Source organism: Ammospiza caudacuta, chromosome 3 (genome assembly GCF_027887145.1).
Source record: "Ammospiza caudacuta isolate bAmmCau1 chromosome 3, bAmmCau1.pri, whole genome shotgun sequence".
Lineage (NCBI taxonomy): Eukaryota > Metazoa > Chordata > Aves > Passeriformes > Passerellidae > Ammospiza > Ammospiza caudacuta.
Window position 1 is genome coordinate 92,083,013 of NC_080595.1, and position 17,686 is coordinate 92,100,698.

The 17,686-nt window shown below is 37.5% G+C and overlaps 1 protein-coding gene across 2 annotated transcripts in view; it reads right to left on the reverse strand.

The window, feature by feature from the left end:
• BMP5 (bone morphogenetic protein 5) overlaps positions 1 to 17,686 on the reverse strand; it is a 57,204-nt gene that overhangs the window by 24,321 nt on the left and 15,197 nt on the right. For both annotated transcript variants that reach the window (XM_058801734.1, XM_058801733.1), the window contains 2 exons: positions 7,874 to 8,066; positions 1,927 to 2,075 (listed from right to left, as the gene is read on the reverse strand). In XM_058801734.1, coding sequence (XP_058657717.1) covers positions 1,927 to 2,075; positions 7,874 to 8,066 — 342 coding nt within the window. The remainder of the gene's footprint in view (positions 1 to 1,926; positions 2,076 to 7,873; positions 8,067 to 17,686) is intronic.

Genomic DNA, 17,686 nt, shown 5'->3' on the forward strand with positions numbered 1-17,686 from the left:
AGTAACAGCAACCCAATAAAAATAATCAAAGCTTTAAGAGCAAAATTGTAAGAGCATGAAAGGATGATTTTGCTTGTGCTAAGCTGAAGTAGTGTAGCGTAGGTCTATCCTATAGTTTTGAAAACTTTAGTCCCTAGAAGTTGACTCCTTGTACAAATAAAGTGAAAAAGGGAATGGAAAGTGAGGGAAAAGGCAAATTCCTTCATAAGCCAAATAAGTAAGGTGCAAAAGGTAAAGCTGTTTGTGGCTTTGGAATTTAAAATAGAAAATTATCTATCACCTTTCCGATCTTGGGAGTAGGACAGGGGAAATATTTACATGAGCTATTCTTTTACAATTTCTTCAGTGTATTAACCTAAAGGTTTCCTTTTACCCATACAAACTTTCCTGTAGTTTACCAAACGGATGTAATTTTGAGGCTAGAACCAACAAATTGCTGGTTGCAGGGTTTCTTAATGAATGCCTTTCATGGATATTTAATTTTCAACAATTTCTGTGTTCAAATCTCCTGGAAAAAAAAAAAAAAAAAAAAAAAAAAAAAAAAGTCAAGGATGGAGTTTATTCTGGAGCAGGAAAGCTGGCCAGAAGCCAGCCCACCTAATTTGGATTCCTGACGGAGGTGTCACCTCCCCAGAATTGTAAGAGCTTTAAAATGGCCTCACTAAACCAGGCTGCCTAAGAGATGTGCTCCCCACGCAGGCCTGGCTCAGGAGCGGGGCGAAGGCAGCAGCGTGCTCTGCTCTGCACTGGTGCCCCCTTGCCCACTGGCTGTGCTCTGACCATAAGGTAACGCCAGATGGAACGCCCATGAGCTTTGGTGCAAGCCTGCCAGCTCTCTTCTGAAGCATCGTGCCCAGTTTCTGCATAGCTCTCCAGCAGCCAGGGCACTTGCTGAAAAAGTATGAGACGCTTTGTTCACAGCCCAGCTGAGCCTGAGGGAGAATTTAGATCAAAACCAATGAGAAAATGTAGCCAGAACAAAGAAGAAAAAAAAAAAAAATTAATCCTTACACCAGGGTTTCTTCTGCTACTCATTAACATTATGTCAGCTAAGGTTTAGATTAACTGGCATCATAGATCCCTTGACCTCTGACATAAAAAGCTTTTTGACAAAAAGAGTTAAATCTGAGTTTGCTTGTAAAGTGGTATGGATAAAGTGAACCATCACAGAAAAAACAGTATATAAGTCTCTTTTTATTAGTTTCTAAAGAAGTCTAAGTAAAGAACATTTCTTCTAAAAATATTGTTTTGCACTGAGATGCATTTTCAAATTTAATGAAGAGCATAACTCTGAATAATGCAGTAGCCCAGTAAATTTGTACTAAAACCCTCACAGCTCAAAACTTCAGTTTTGATAGTGTTTTTTTCTAATTTTCAGCTAACTAAAATTTTCAAGATTTCAAATTTTTAAACCATTTCAAGGTTTAAAAAAATCTTTTTTTCTTTTTCAAATTTAAGAAAACCAGTTCCCAAATTACCCTGTTGTTAAATTTGCTTCAACATCAGTATCAACAGATGCTGTATCTTTTGAATGGCTCTGAGGTTTATTTTATAACTTTTTCTATGCTTCAGCCCAAGAAGAATTCCGCAGAAGTTTGCAGAAGAAGTTCTGCAAATCTGACTTTCCTGAATTTAATCATCAGTAGTAGAACATTAAAATAGATCTTAATTTTGTATATAGGAGCCCTTATCCTGAACCCAATTTCACTTGATTCAGTTAGTTTTATAATTGCAATATTCTAAAGAATTAAAAATAATAGAAAATTTGCAGACCACATCAACTGCAGGACAAGATTAGTGTTATTTGCTTACAAACTCTCAATGAACTGTCACCCAGTCAAGGTAAAAAACACCCATCCAGAGAAAGATCCTAGCAAGGTTTGACAAGAGCACACAAGGCTTTGGGATCTGTAGTTTGGATCTTACCATCCCCAGTTTCAGCGCAGAGCTGCAAGCCCAGGTTGTTCTGTGGATTAATCACCCAGTGATTGCTGGTCACAGTGATGTCGAAGACAAACCAGCCCACATCGGAAGCTTGAGCCTTCCTTGTGTCCAACAGGAACAAGTCTGCATCCCTAAATTAAAGAAAATCGGGATTTAAGGCATTCAAATATTATTAGCTTTGTCCCTAATTTTCTTGCTGACAATAACTTCTTGGAGTCCAAATTAATAATCCTCTGACATATCCTCATTATGACATAGTACAGCATGTGCTGTAGCTGACAGGTAGTTGGTAAATATAATACAGGTATTTCCCCTAAGAGGCCTTTCTGAAATGAGCTTCAGCATGAAAAAATGATAGCTCTGGAAAATCTGAAAAATACAACTTCCTGATACAACTACATGAAAAACATCATTGAGGCCGTGTATAAAAAAATTCATTCCTCAACATTAGAATGCATCAGGAAGATTCACTTTTAGAAACTTTCCAGCATAAAATGACAAAATCACTTCCCAATTTCAATTAAAACTCAGAGGTATAGCGTTGCTAAAAAGGTCTGTTGTTAATAACATGTGACGGCAGCTGTATCCTATGACAAAACATGAATAGATGGCAGTTCAGACCGTTTCCTATTACTGCAGATGTTTAGAAAATAAGTCTCTATATCAAAGCAGAAATTACATATCTATTCAATAATATAATTATTACATTTTAACCCTCAGTTCCCTGGTATATTTTCAAATTTTTTCCCATGAAATCTTCCAGTAATTCAGAAGGGCTGCTCAGGGGAGTTAGTATAATTGTGTTACTAAATTTTTTGCATGGGTCATTTACTTGTTCTGTTTCCACATATGTCATGACACAATTGGTTCCAGATCATCATCTGTATTACAAATAATTTACTACAATGACCAGACTAAACCCAAGATATTTAACTCTCATCAGTTTCATTTTACACGCTTCTACAAAGCAGCATGCATTATTAAAAACTCTTTTCACCATTTAACCTTTTAAACCTAAATCTATAGTTATAAAAACCTATTTTTTAATGCCATAAACAGTAGTCAAAACAGTAAGATACAAGAAAAAATGTTTCATTCTAATTTTTTACTGTACAAGTCCGCTAAAGGCAGAGTTGGCTCACACAGATCTGAAAATTGTACTGTTGCCTTACAGGCAAAATGAATTCACACTTAAAGAGGAAAGACAACCAGCCAGAACAGGCTTTGTGTGAAAATGGGGATTTAAAATTGCTAGTGTCTTGTCACTGTATTCTTAGATGCTTGATCACAATGACACCTTAGAAAGTTCCTGTCTGATCTAAACACAGTAAATGCACCTAGAATGTCTGATACTAAAAAAAGCATTAAGTGCACGTTTTGAAACTGTGATTGCTAAATAATGAAGAAAATAAGACCAAGTGAACTATGACAAGCATATGTTTAATTATATGTGAGATTTATCTGCAAAATCAGGTTAAAGAGCTCAGAAATTATAAAGGAAGTAATAATAAAAAAAAAAAGGAATTGAAAGGGGTTTTTTTTCAAGTTGCCTTTTTTTTTCTTCTGTTAAAGGATAATCTTTTGATGGGCTCTTATCACTTCTGTTCTAGTAGAACTGTGCTAATGACCACACAAGGAGAAAACCTGCATTCCCCCTCTGGAGTTAACATGAAGAAAATCTTACAACTCAAAAGAGCCTGACCTGCTACGCTAGCTCTGAACAAATTAACAACATACCACAAGCTCATAAATAGTACCCTCTGGAGTCTTAAATGCCAACTTCTTTTTCTCTAATATGCAGTTTTATCAGAATTTTAAACGTGAAAAGTTCCGACTGTAATAGTCTTTGAGATTTTTATTTAGAAATACTTTTGCATCACTCAGTAGATTAAATAGAAAACTGTAAAAGTGTTTGGAATATAAAATACTACAATACCACAGTGATATATTTCCACACTTGTCTTTTCTCCTCCTAGAATACATAATTGTTTTCTCATATAGAGTCTTTCCATTCCAAATCCAGGACTGGTACTAAAGGTTCACAAAATCACAATGTTTCCCATGCCAAATCAGAATAAGGCACTACTAATGGTCCAGCCCAGAAATGCCTATGAGGGACAAACTTTTCCTCAATGTGACTTTATTACTTTGTACTGCAGCAAAAACTCAAACTAAAGTGTCTTTGATATTGATATTTCAATTACTTGTCTGTCTCCCTGCAAGTACAGTGACCTGGCTAAGGTTATACACTTTAAAGAGACAGATTGCTCTTACTCATTACCTCAGCAAATGAAATGAAAATGAGTTGGGGTTACTTAGAGAAAACCAGAACTATGCACTTCTATGTGCTCTTGAGAGCACATAGAAGAACGGAGAAAATGTATCTGGACCAATACTAGTAATTTAGCCCACATAACAACAGCATGTTACTAGAGAAATTCAAAGTCTGTAAAACTCAGGGAAAAAAATTCAGGGAAAATAACAACTTCTTCCACAATTGATACAGATACAGGGTAAAAACCTGACCCCTGAGAAGGCAGCAGGAACTCTAGCATCAGGGCTCCCCCCTTAGTTCATGTCATTCATTCAAACTTCCCATCATATTTTGTGACATTTTTAATTTTAAAATTCTCCTTTATTCTGTGCAATCACACTTAAAATGAAAAACAGCTGCAAATTTTGGCTGAATTTTAAAATGTATTTCTATTTAAAATATAGCCCACAACACGTAATAAAAACCCAAGGCATTATGTCGTAAATAGCCCAAAATGCAGAATGCAGCTGATTGGCTGTACCTTTACAGAAGCTCTTTAGGGCAGTGATTTCAGTCTGGTCCCCAATGATCAGTTTTATAAAGGAGAAATGCTATCACAGTAAAAAATTTCAGCAGAGAGACTGAAGGCAGAACGTCTAAGAAGCTCCACATCTCCTGGGACCCTTAAGGAAGAAAAGGTGGAACAAACCTGCTGCATGTTCCTTGAAAGCCAGAACAGTCCTTGATCAGATCAAATAATCATTACAGTGTAATAGGCCATCCCAATAATGCTATTTTGCCTCCATCCTCATTCTGGAAACTGGCTTTTGTATCTTATTGCCACTTGAGCATTCCCTAATGTGAAAACAGCCCTCAGAGTTTACTTGAATTAGTGGCTAGCTGCCACCAAATCATGAACCAAGATTTGGCATGAATTGGACAATATATACTTCTGTCTTGAGAAAAGACTTGGGTAGGAGTTGATGGCGGGGCTCCATAGGAAGCCAGCCTGCTATGGGCCATGCCGTACATTTCCTTAGACCAAATAAAAAACTTCAATCCCAAAGACTGGAACTTCAGCAAACTCCAAGGGAATTAAACACACACACTTCAGTAGCCAGGCTGCCATAGAGACAGAATGCCTGAGCCTACAGCACAATCCTTAGTATGCAACTTGGAAACCCTGGGCCCTGGGCACCCCTGCCTGAAAGCACAGCAGGCCTGTGTTTGGGATTGCAGAGTCCTGTCAGACACCCGTGTGTCCTGCTCAAAGCAAAGGGTGCAGGAGCAGTTTTGTTGTGGAATGTCACTAGTGAGGACTGTGGGATATAACAGAATCATAGAATCAGAGAGAGGTTTGGGTTGGAAGGGTCCTCAAAGATGATCAGGTCCCAGCCCCATGCCATCAGCAGGGACACCTTGCACTAGGACTTGTGGCTCAAAGCCCCGTTCAGCCCAGCCTTGAAAGCTTCCAGGAATGTGGCATTCACAACTTATGTGGGCTACATGTTCCAGTGCCTCTCCATCTTCAAAGTTCTCTCCTTCTCCAATTCTGTGGTTACAGCTTCTAAAAATTTTGTACCTGAAACCTAATGTACATATGTCAAATAAACCTGAGGTGATAAAGTCAAGAAAATTGCAAGTGAAGTCTGGCCCCAAAACAAAAGGTGTGGTTTTGTTGGAAAAATAAAAATTCCTGGGAGCTTGTCTTGAGGTTTCTTCTACCTGGAGACAGCAAGGGGCTTGTGGAAAAATTTTATGGTTTCTAATTTGAACAGTGAAGAGCTTGTGGTCTTCTCCTGTCCTGTTCCACTGAGGCAGTTGCCTATAATATCCCTACATATTAGCAGAAACTGTGAAAATCAACACTAGGAGAGAAACACTTAGTCTACATCTGAAGCTTCTGTAGTTACGCTGGTGTAATCAAATGCATGGTGTGTCATTGTCTGTTCCTCCTTTCAGCAGCATGTTTCCATTAGAGGATATGGGGCTTTTATAATTGTAGATGCAAATATAAAGCATTTATAAATTTCTGTTTATGCACTGAAAGAAATCAAAAGCATTGTTTAATGCCTTCACAGAGGCAGTTGCCATTTGAACAAGTCAGGTAATAACTGTGATATTCATCTGAGTGGTAAACAGTTTTGCTTTCTATAAAATAGAACACAAACCACCAACTGAAAATATTCAAGAACTTAAAAGGAAAACATCAAAAGTATTAGAACAAATAGTTTTTCCCATTAGTTCACAAAAAAATCTGAGTTCTCAGGTGAAAAGCTTTCATCACCTTAGCCTTGACCTGTGCTCTTGAAAAAGATATGGTTTGTTCCTCCCTGCTTCATTCCTTCCTCCAATAAGTTTCTTTTAGAACCTATGTCAAAAGAATTTTTGGGAAGCTGAAGGTAGAGGTAAAAAAAATAAATAAAACCCAATACTATTTTCTTCATCCCCAAATTTACTAAGAAAGCAAAAGGTATTCTGTAAGGATGAGTGCTTTCCCTCCTGTTGATTCCATTGGTATAAAATGAATCCCTGTTTATTGCCATAAATATTTTATAACTTGGAGTTCAGAGATCTGACCTGGAGGGTACAAGCTCTAGATTCTGTGGGCAGAAAGGAGATTTGAATTCTGGCTCAGCTTTCAAGCTAGCTTGTGATGAGGCTTTTGTTTCCTCCCAAATACTCTGCAAGTTTAAGCTGACATTTTCTTTGGTTTTGCCAGACCTTCCTGGGATAGAAATCAGTTCCAAGATGAAGAAGAGTTTTTGCTTATCTTAAAATAGAACTTCCCCCCCCCCCGCCATTTTCTAAAAAAAGACATGAACCAATTTAATTTCAATCCCTATATTTTGAGTCTATGTAGCTTTTTCAGAAGCATCTTGGAATTGATACTAGTTTTCAATCATAATTTTCAGGTACTTAGCTACTTTGCCTGGTGAAATCTGCTAATTTACTGAGGTCTTGTAGAGTCTTGGAAATATGTCATACACAGAGCTCTGCAAAATCCATTCAGGGATTTGCTCATGCAACATCATATGTGGCACTTAGGGACATGGTTTATTGGTGGATTTGGCAGCGTTAGGTTTATGATTGGACTCGATCTCAAAGATGTTTTCCAACCTAGATGATTCTATGATTTGTTTTAGTATTCAGTTATGGTGAGCAGCATGTGTTAAGTATGCACATGTCATCTTAAAGTTAATGCATGAGTTTATCTTTTAATTGCCTTCTGCAGAATTGTCAAACACAAGCAAAAAAGTGATTACTTCTTCAAAAGTAATCAAAGTTAGACAGTGTTTCTGCCTCTAAGGAGCTAAGTGAATCTTGGCTTGCAGTACCTCAGTGTCAGCAAATGTTGCATTTCCCAAACCCAGACACTTGGACTGTGCACGGGACTCATCCATTTGCTCGCAGAGAATGAACCCTCACCTGTTCTGTGCATCGGCAGATTATTTGGTGAACTTGGACATAAGCCTGGAATAAATTACATTTAAGGTAAGTTTTAGTCTTATCCAGGGCTTGCTTTTGTTTCCTAAGAATTAATACTGCACAAGCCACAGCGGTAGCAACGATGCCTTGTCAGGTGTGCGCTTATGATCAAATATTGTCGCTGCTTAAGACAGGCAAAGGGGATGGAATTCAGCATGTGATGAGTCCACACCAGGATTGGGATACCTGTTGGGATACTCCTTGATGATCTGATATATGCTGATCTGAATGGTTTCATTCTCAAAGCGGCTGTTGCTCCGATCTTTGTATATCCGGAACTCGGCGGCTGTCACTGCCTCTCCGTGCGGGATCTGAGTCAGGTCAAAGCGGAATTCCTTGTAGTGCCTTCGGTGGTGGGAGAAGTCCTTGTCCCTTTCAACTGTGAGAAAAAGAATTGAATGTAAATTAAAGACTTGAAACCAATGCCCACTTCCCATGATGAATGGAGCATTCCCTCTGCTCGGGGGTTAACAAACATGACAATATAAAACTGTGCAAATAATAAAACCACAAGCCCAGAAATACTTCCAGTTAAAGGAAATTCCACCAGCCCAGTATCTTCAGTTCAAAAGGAAAAAAAACCTCCGTGGCTTTTATATAAATTCCAGAAGCTGGAGTGGAAAGAATATCAAAAAAAGCTGAAAGGGGGCATGTTGTAAAGCAACTAGAAATATGGACAAACTAAAAGCTGTGAAAGGACTTAGGACTTCAGTGTAGCCATAAGCACAGCAATAGCAATGTCAGAACTATAGATGACTTTGAAAAACACTAATTGCCTCTAATAACCAGGCCGATGAGAGGAATGCAGCTTATTTTTGTTTAACATAATAAAAGTGGTACTAAACTGCACTGCAACAACTGTATAGTTAAGAAGCAGTTAAGTCATATAAATTAACACAAGTTGTACTCTAATGGCATGCACGTCATCTTTTCAGTGGTCAGAAGAAGGAGCTGTGGGTCAGGGCCAAGTGGTTCTGGCACCCCAGCAGCGTAGGAGGTACAATTCTGGTTTGAGAAGTCCCTTCAAACCTGTTCTTGGTGGGCAGGTGCAGCTCCCACTGCTTTTGACACTGCCACAATTTAAAATAAAAAAGCAAGCCTCATGATTGCTTAATTGAGGTTTCTGCAGAATTTTAAGAGGAACAAACCAGATGATTTTAATTTATAACTGGTTTGGGTCTATTTCCATTGTCTGCTGCAGTTCTGATTCTCAGTTAGGAGCAACTTTTGCAATGGAATATATATTTTTATGTGACAACGGAAACTACAGGACATAGTACTGGCTGATGATCGCCTTATGGGATTCATCCTTCAGATTTTAGGGATGTGGAAAGGAAAATGATCCATGGTTTCCACTTCCACAGAGTACAACGTATCATTGACCGATGAATAAGCTGTGCTCCGTGGGAAGACAGAATTTCTGTCTTCTGGAAAGTTCTACCTGCCTGGTGACATACATGCTTTGTTTAACTGATGGTGGACAAAGTCTAAAATACAGAGTTGGGATTTGGTTTAGATAACCAACTAAACATTTATGGCTGCACTCAGCTTCCCTAAACACTCTCTTCTGTAACCCCAGCTCTTTTACTGCATTTTAGTCCTCAGATCTGAGGGAGGAACAATGTCTGTTCTGAAAAAGCACACATTTGCATTACTAAATGCTACATGTATGAATAATGTGTAAATTACTACAATATTTATACTTACATGTTTATATATATATGCCTCCCAAACAATTCTTTCTACATACATAATATGTATGTGTTTGCATGCACATATAATTATATAATTTTTATATAAACATAACTATCTGTATTATTATAATGTATATGTTGTCTTACAAAATAGAAATCCACTAAAAGGTAAAAAAATAATTTTGGGCTTGACATATAAGGGTATAATTATGGACATATTAAAGTGGGAGCTATTGAATAAAAAGTATTTAACACTATTTTCAGAGCAGTAGTTACTAGTTAAGTCACCTGTGGTCATGTAACTCGTTCTTTGCAGTGCACTTTCCTGTCACCTTTTCAAAAATCCAAACCCTCTTTCCTTTCATTAGCTTTTTTTTTTTTTACATACAAGTCTGTATTGCCGTAAGCACCACAAAAAATAAAATATATAGGCAATAAGAACACTTTATCTTCAGTGAAAATGAACTTTCTCCTGGCTGACAAAAGGAAAATTGTCTGCTAACTGTGAGGTTTGCTTGGCTCAAGTGCATATTTAGCTTACATGGGTTTGCCATCGAACGCTGTGCAGAAAAAGTAAAGCAGAAAAGCAGCAGAAGCATGTAAACTGGCTGCTCTGTAGCTGAAGATGGATGGGCTGCTACTGAAGAGAAACAGGATACAGTCTATTTAGCAGCTCCACTGCCCGGTTCTAAACCGTGAGACACATACAGAGATCTGACTTAGGGTTTGGGAGTTGTTTGCTTTTTTTTTTAAATACCCATGTAAAGCCTTTCATTTCAGAGGAGCTTGGCAGAGATTAGCATATGCAAAAGCACTGAGCCGGGAGGGCTTTTTCTAGTACAAAGAGTCTGCTCCAAGTTCCTGAGGTTATAACTGAACATTTCAAAACTGTCGTGGAACAGATATGTCAATAACCTTCAAATGAGAACTGTATCTAACACAGACTTGGCATAGTGCAAACTTTTCTGCTGTCTCTGGATAGTATTTTTTCAAAAAGTATTTACCAGCATGCATGGGTAACTAAGCACTACTCACTATGAGTAAATACTGAATAATTAAACACTGAATAAAAGGTTTAAATGCCACTACTACTGGACAGATACTAGACAAATTGATTTTTATTTGTGTTTTAAGCTTCCTTTCATCTAGTCTCTACCAAGTACTTTCTAATTAGTTACATTAGTTTAGAAACAGTAGTTGTCTGCCTATATGTTATAGTTTGGACAGAAGCCTCCACAACACCCCTCACAGTATCAGTGGGGATCTCTCAGGATCACTCAACTGCTGAAAGAATACTGACAGCCACTTTCTGGGGGGCCTCAAATTAATTGTTACAACACACATAGATAGTATTTATCCGTGTTTCCACATATATACCCAAGGAAGATGCAGTACTGTCATCTGAAAGGGACACAAGTTCAAAATTTCTGTGGTTCGAGACAGGATTTACAGGCAGGCCAGGACTTCAGAGCAGCAACAGTCTGCAGAAGTGAGGGGCTGTAGGAAACACTGAACATCACTGCAAAAACTCCCTGAGTCCAAGGAGGTTCCATTCTGCCGTGAACCCTGAATGTCTATCTGCAAATTTATATCAGCCAATGTAAAAAGCAAAAAAAAAATAAAAGAAATTGCATACAAATGTAGAGAACTTAAAATCTTGCATTATATAGCAGACTGCAAAAAAAGAGGTGATGGTGATGTTACAATAATGACCAATAGTTAGAATGGTAGACAAGTTAAAAAAGTAAAATACTATTTAATGATAATGAATATTTTATTACTGAAAATAATACACAAATCTTGGTCCCTTCTGCATCTAATAAATGCCTTGTCAGGCAAGACTGTGAATGCTCAGTAGGGTATCTGTCAGGTCCTTTGTCCTGCTGAAATAGCATGAAGTGCAGGGAAGCACCATTTCTCAAATATTTTTATTTCACAGGCAAGAGCTTTTCAACACTGGCAGCCTGAAAAACACAGGTTAAAATTTTCAAGTATTAGGTCCTTTCAGAAAGTTCTCATGCCATTCCAGCCCTGCTCAGTACATATGCCAAAATGCATTTCTGTGGGACAAATCACAGCATCTAAAAACCAGTTGAACAGAAAATCAGTAAGTATTTTTTAATCATTGAAGGAATAGAATTTTTCTAAGCAAAAGATAATAGAATATTAGGGGCAATACTGATTACAAAAAAAATGAAAAAAATCTTCCTTTGCTCTCATTGGTCAGGATTCTTAGCATTGACTTTTAAAAATGGCATTTTTATACCACCTGAAATTAATATATGCAGCACTACAGTTACATCAGACAAGTCATGGCTCAGGGGAATATCACAAACACCTGTGTGTAAGATGGGAAAGAATGATATTTTCCACCCACGTGGCAAACTGATGAAACATTTACACTGTATTAACACTAAATCCAACTCTAAGAAGAAAAAAAGTCAAATTTTAAAAAGGTATTTTGGAAAAGAGGTCTTCTTTTACACCAAAATAAAATATCATGCATTGTTTTTCATTAACAAAACTATTTATTTTATGAGGGAAAGAAAGTAACAACTAAAAAACACCAAAAGCACTTACACAGATGTATAACAAGTAATCAGTATTTTAGAAATTCAGTTATAAATATCTGATTGTGTTGACTGAGCTTAAAAAATATAAAAACTGCTAGCAATGAGTTTAGGCCATAGTGCCTAAGGGACTATTAGATGTGCTCCTTCATTAGTGATTAGCTCCACACTGATATGTGCTTCACTTTTCCTGAAGATGTTGGTGTGTGGCTGCGACACATGGGAAAAGTGAAAGCTGCTTTGGCAAATGGGTAACAAACCAAACACATGCTGAAAGACATGTTATAATAAGCTGATTTTGCAATATAACATCCCAGGATCCCAACTCACTTCACAAACAGTGAACCTTCCCTAATCAAATTAATGTCACTTTTTAACTATTAAATCTATGTTCCAAGGCAAAATGGAGGGTTTACAGACCTGTATAACTAGAAAGGGTCATTTACATTAATCTCACTGAATTTCGCTGTTTGACTCTAAATTCTTTTTATAAGTACTAAGTAAACCAGTCAGTTTTAATCACTCCAAGGTGATAAAGTTTACAGTAAGCTGATACACTACAAACGGCACTCATTTACATCTTGAATATAATGAAATGATAGTTTATCTACAGTGAACACTTGTGGTTATCTGACCAAAACAGGTCAAAGGTTCCAGGCATTTTCTCCTGAAATTACTCAGTGCTGCCTCTAATGACTGATAATTGAAAGCAGAGACTGGAAATATCAAATGTGGTAGGTGACAGATAAGCAACAGATTAATGCAAGTACTCTGTTACAGGACACTGAAAGGTCAGAGGCCCTAGGAATTAGCTATTGTGCTACTGTGAAAAGACAGACATCAAATAGCTGTTTACCCCACTCTTGCTCTTCTCTCTCTCATTCAAATTCCAGTATCACAGATGAGACTGTTTAGGGTGACTCACCTTTCATAAATTAAGGCAACAAATGTTTTGTAGGGTATGTAGAAAGGGGGAAAGAGATTCTAGAGAAGCATACAGGGTTTTAAAAACCCAAAATAAAACAGCTATGCTAGGTGTAAGTGTTTCAATGAAGTGCTTCTGAGAGAAGTTAAGGACATTCATAAGAATGTCATTCTCAGTTGAAGAGAGACCAGATTACAGATTCTAAAATATATATTTTTATATTTTTAATCTTTGTAACTTTTTTGGCTTGTAGAAAATGAATATCAGCTTTAGAAAATCACTTTATCTGGGAAAGCATACCTTTCATTTTTTCACCCTGGAAGTCCTAAATATGTACAATCTAGGCAATATTGAAGCAAGTGGCAGCCATTTCATCCTGTTCATCGGCCTTTGAATGAGGATTACAGTCTTCTAGAAAAGGTTGTAAATCAGGGGAACTTTTAAAGTCCAAGAATGAAGAAAAATAACTTCCCAAAGTAGTGATTAAAAAAAAAAAGCAGCAGATTATGATTCTAATTCTCTAATTCTCTAAGCACTACTGCTTTACTAGGTTTATCTATTTTTTAGAATGGTAAGTTTCCTGATGTGAACTCAGGGAATCTATTTTGAGTTGGACGTTGAAATTGAAAGAAACAGTCCCCTGTCCTTAAAGCATTGCTTTGGACACCAGAGATGGCTGCCTGATATGGTCAGTGGAGAGACAATTCTGTTTGTTCAGGGTCAGTTGTCTTGTACCAGCCAGTAAACAGAACAAAAGAGTTTATTTACATTTCCTCTTTGGTCCACTGCAGCTCCAGTGGATAGTCCTTGCTCAAAGGACAGTTCAATCCTTATCAGCTGATTTCAGTGACTGTGTCCTAACTGCCAGGATGCCAGTAACCCAGCAATGGGACATCCTGAGAAGAAATGCAGGGGTTGAGGTCCAAAATCAGAATGAAATGGGTTTTTTGTTCCCACACCTGACTTCTTTTTATTATGTGACATTAGACATTTACTATTTACATTACCATAATGATTCAGCTGAGCATTTTAACTACAAAACTTCCCCACTGCATGTCTTCCATTTAGGATGAAGTAGTTTTCACCTCAGAAACATGGTGGGATGGCTTGCACAACTGGAGTGCTGCTAAAGATGGCTATAAACCCTTGAGAAGGGATAGGCAAGGAAGGAGAGGCAGTGAGGCAGCCCTCTATACTAGGGAATGTTTTAATTGCCTAGAACTTAATTATGGTGACAGCTGGGTTGAGTGCTTATAAATAAGAATCAGAGGGAAGGCAAACGGCAGCTATCCTGGTAGGAGTCTGTTACAGACCATCCAGCCAGGATGGAGAGGCAAATGAAATGTTCTACAAGCAGTGGGAGAAGTCTCCCAGTCAACAGCCCTTGTTCTCATGGGGGACTTCAACTTAACAGTTTTCTGCTGGAAATACAACACAGCAGAGAGAAAACAGTCTAGGAGGTTCCTGGAATGTGTGGAAGGCAACCCACTCACACATCTGGTGAGGGATTCAGCTAGGGAAGGTGGACATGCTGCTAGTGAACAGAGAATCACTGGTGGGTGATGTAGAGTTGGAGGCCTCTTGGGCACAGCAAACACAGAATAATGGAGTTTTTAATTCTGAAGAAGTAAGGTAGAGGGTCAGCAGAACTGCTCTTCTGGACTTCCTGAGGGCAGACTTTTGCCTGTTTAGCAGGCTGGTTGGCAGAGTCCCTTGGGAGGCAGACTGAAGGACAAAGGAGTCCAGGAAGGATGGACATCCTTCTCGAGAGAGACCTGAAAGACCAGGAGCAGGCTGTCTCCATGTGCCAAAAAACCAGTCAATGGGGAAGAGGAGCAGCCTGCCTGAACAAAGAGATTTGGCTGGAAATCAGAAAAAAAAAAAAAGGCAGTTTGTGCACTTTGGAAGAAGGGGCAGGAAATCAGAAGAACTCCAAGGATGCATGAGTTTATGCTGAGAGAAAATTAGAAGGGCCAATACCCAACTATAATGTAATCTGGGCACTGCCTTAAAACACAATGAAAATGTTATTGTAAATACATCACCAAACATGGAGTGCAAAGGAGAATCTCCATGCTATTGGATGTGGGGAAAAACACAGTGGCAAAGGGTGAGGAAAAGGCTGCAGTTCCTGATGTCTTCTTTGTCTCAGCCTTTAATAGAGCTGGGCCAGTTGTTCTCTGGGTGCCAGTGCCCTGAGGCTGAAGACAGGTACAGGGAGCAGAATGAAGCCCTCAAAATGGTGGACTTGTCAGTGAATGTTTAATACTTGGAGTCAATGATCCTTTCTCAATATAAGTGATTCTATATGACAAATGTAGGGAGAGGTTGAAAACAGGAGTCCCCAAATTACATTCCACACATATCCTATCTTAGACACGAAAGTCACTGTCAGAAACCTAATCTACATTCAGATCCCCTTCCAGCTGGAGCAAAGCTGTTTCCTTTATCAGTGGGGATTTTGCTTAATTAGAAAGGGCAAGTCTGGAGAATTTTTTTCATTGCAACAGTTCCGTTTCTTAAAAAGTGATTTATTGCAGCACTTTTTATTTGAGTTTGTCTGCATTTATTATTATTATATTGGTTGTATTTAAAGTAATTATATATTTACAGATGTGGTTTTGAAATAATAATGTAAATTACTTTCACATGAAACTTTGTTTTCAAAACACAAAGAATAAAGTTTGATCAGTCATGTACAGAAGCTAGATACACTGCTGTAAATTTAGTTATTTCACTAAATTCTTTATTTTCAGGTCAGGTACTGACATCAATGAGCGATATTTTCCTACTTTGTTTACCAAAATTAGAGGCAGTCTGAAAATTGTTTGATGAAATACTTTGCAGTTAGTGACAGTTTTAATAAATGCAATACTTATTGAATCCAAATTTTTAGTGGTTCAACATCCCTTCTATAATTGAACAGACATACTGAACTGTATAAATTGCATAGTGATTAAAATCAAAATAAAGTCAATGAAAACACCTTCAACAATGGCAATATAAAGCAAGAAGGAAAAGAGAAAGCACAATTAAAAAATCAAACCAACAAAAACTGATTGCCTTTTTTCTTTTTTCAAAGCAATATTATTTCACTTATTGTTTTTTTCTCTTTAACCCTCAAAGAAATGCATTTCAAAATCCCATAATTTATAAAAAAAGAAAAAGTTAGACTGTATGAATGTATTTTAATCAAGTATTACATCTTTTGAGAGTGCTGTTCTATTATTAAAATGTTCATTTCTTCATTTTGTTATTTTAGTCAATAAGATCTCATAGATCCTTGCCAATTCACAAAACACACATTTCAGAAACTCCAAATAGTGTAAAGACTAAAATATTAAGGTGGACTTTCAAATTATGCGATTTCTACTTTCTAATCCCCTCAAACTGTGCATGCAATGTTTTACATTTATAAATAAATGTAAATTAAAAATAAATGTTTCACTTTAGTAAGTGATAGACAGTACCCAGGTAAAAAATTGAAGTTATACACCCATGCTAATATATAAGTGAATATGTAAAAGGATAAGTTTCTTTTTTTTTCCTAATAATTATTTTCAGAATTAGAACTCAGTTAATAGCTAAAAGTTTCCAGCATTCACCATGAGAAGGAAAGAGTTCCCAGAAACCATGTAACAGTGCCTGCCAGCAACTATTATAAGCAGATACCTAAAGGAACGCCTCCATCAAAGAGGCATAACTGGGCTTGGCTTTCTCACACACAACCTCCCAGGTGATCTGGACACTGTGAGATTACCCACGATACCTTCTTGCTGCTTTACATTAAATTATGGAGTGAAGCAGAAGTTTTAATGAAATTGCTGGTCTTCATTCAAGAGCCAATGTCTTGTTAAAAATTTCATTGCTAAACATGTGTTATTCATTCAATCTACTCTTCTTCCAAGTCAAATGCACTTGCTCAACAAGTCAAAACAAGTGCTGCACTGCAGCTGGTCCAATGATAATTAAATGCTGGAAGGCTTTCAGTTGTTGATACAAAATAAGTGGGAAAGCAACACCCTGCCTTTCTTATGCTGCCTTGAACCCGGCCAAAACAAGAGGAGAAGTAACCAGACAAAGAGATTGAGTTCTAGAAGTGAACAGAACTTTGAGAGTCTAAGGCTGGGTACTATCACAATCGTAACATAAAAGATAGTTGGAAATGTGATTCCTCGAGATCTCCTTTTTCTCATGGTTTTGACAGGATAATGCACTGTATCTTTCAACCTGACAAATGCAAATCTTTCACTCCAGTTGCTCAGCTGTAGCACAAAGCACAGCAAAAGATACAACTGGCCATATGTGCTATTTAATCTCTAATAAATAAGGACCCTGTGGTTTTCTTTTTGTTTTAAGATACACCATATTACAAAGGCACTCCAATCACAAATACATGCGTTAATCTAAACCCACTAGATTTCTGATTGTGTTCAGTTTCATCAGTGATAAATAAATCTTTACTTGGAAAAAAAGAACTGCACAAAGATCCCTCTATTACGTAGTTCTGAGCTAATGCATTGATAAATTAGCTAATCCTTACACCACCACCACCACTTCAGGCTGCTAATTTTGCCTGCTGTTTTCAAAGATGTCTATTCTGCCTCACCTTTGACAAAACCAGTAAATTTTGATACTATCTGTCAATAGACTTCCATTTTTTCTCACATTTATTTCTGTTTTTCTATAATCACAGATCAGCACAAAGAAAACTAACAATTATTGCCAGGTTTCTGACTGTGTGTGAAAGTCAGGATGTCAGATCAACACAACCTCAAGGTTAACAAATGACAGAAAAAAAGATCCCTCT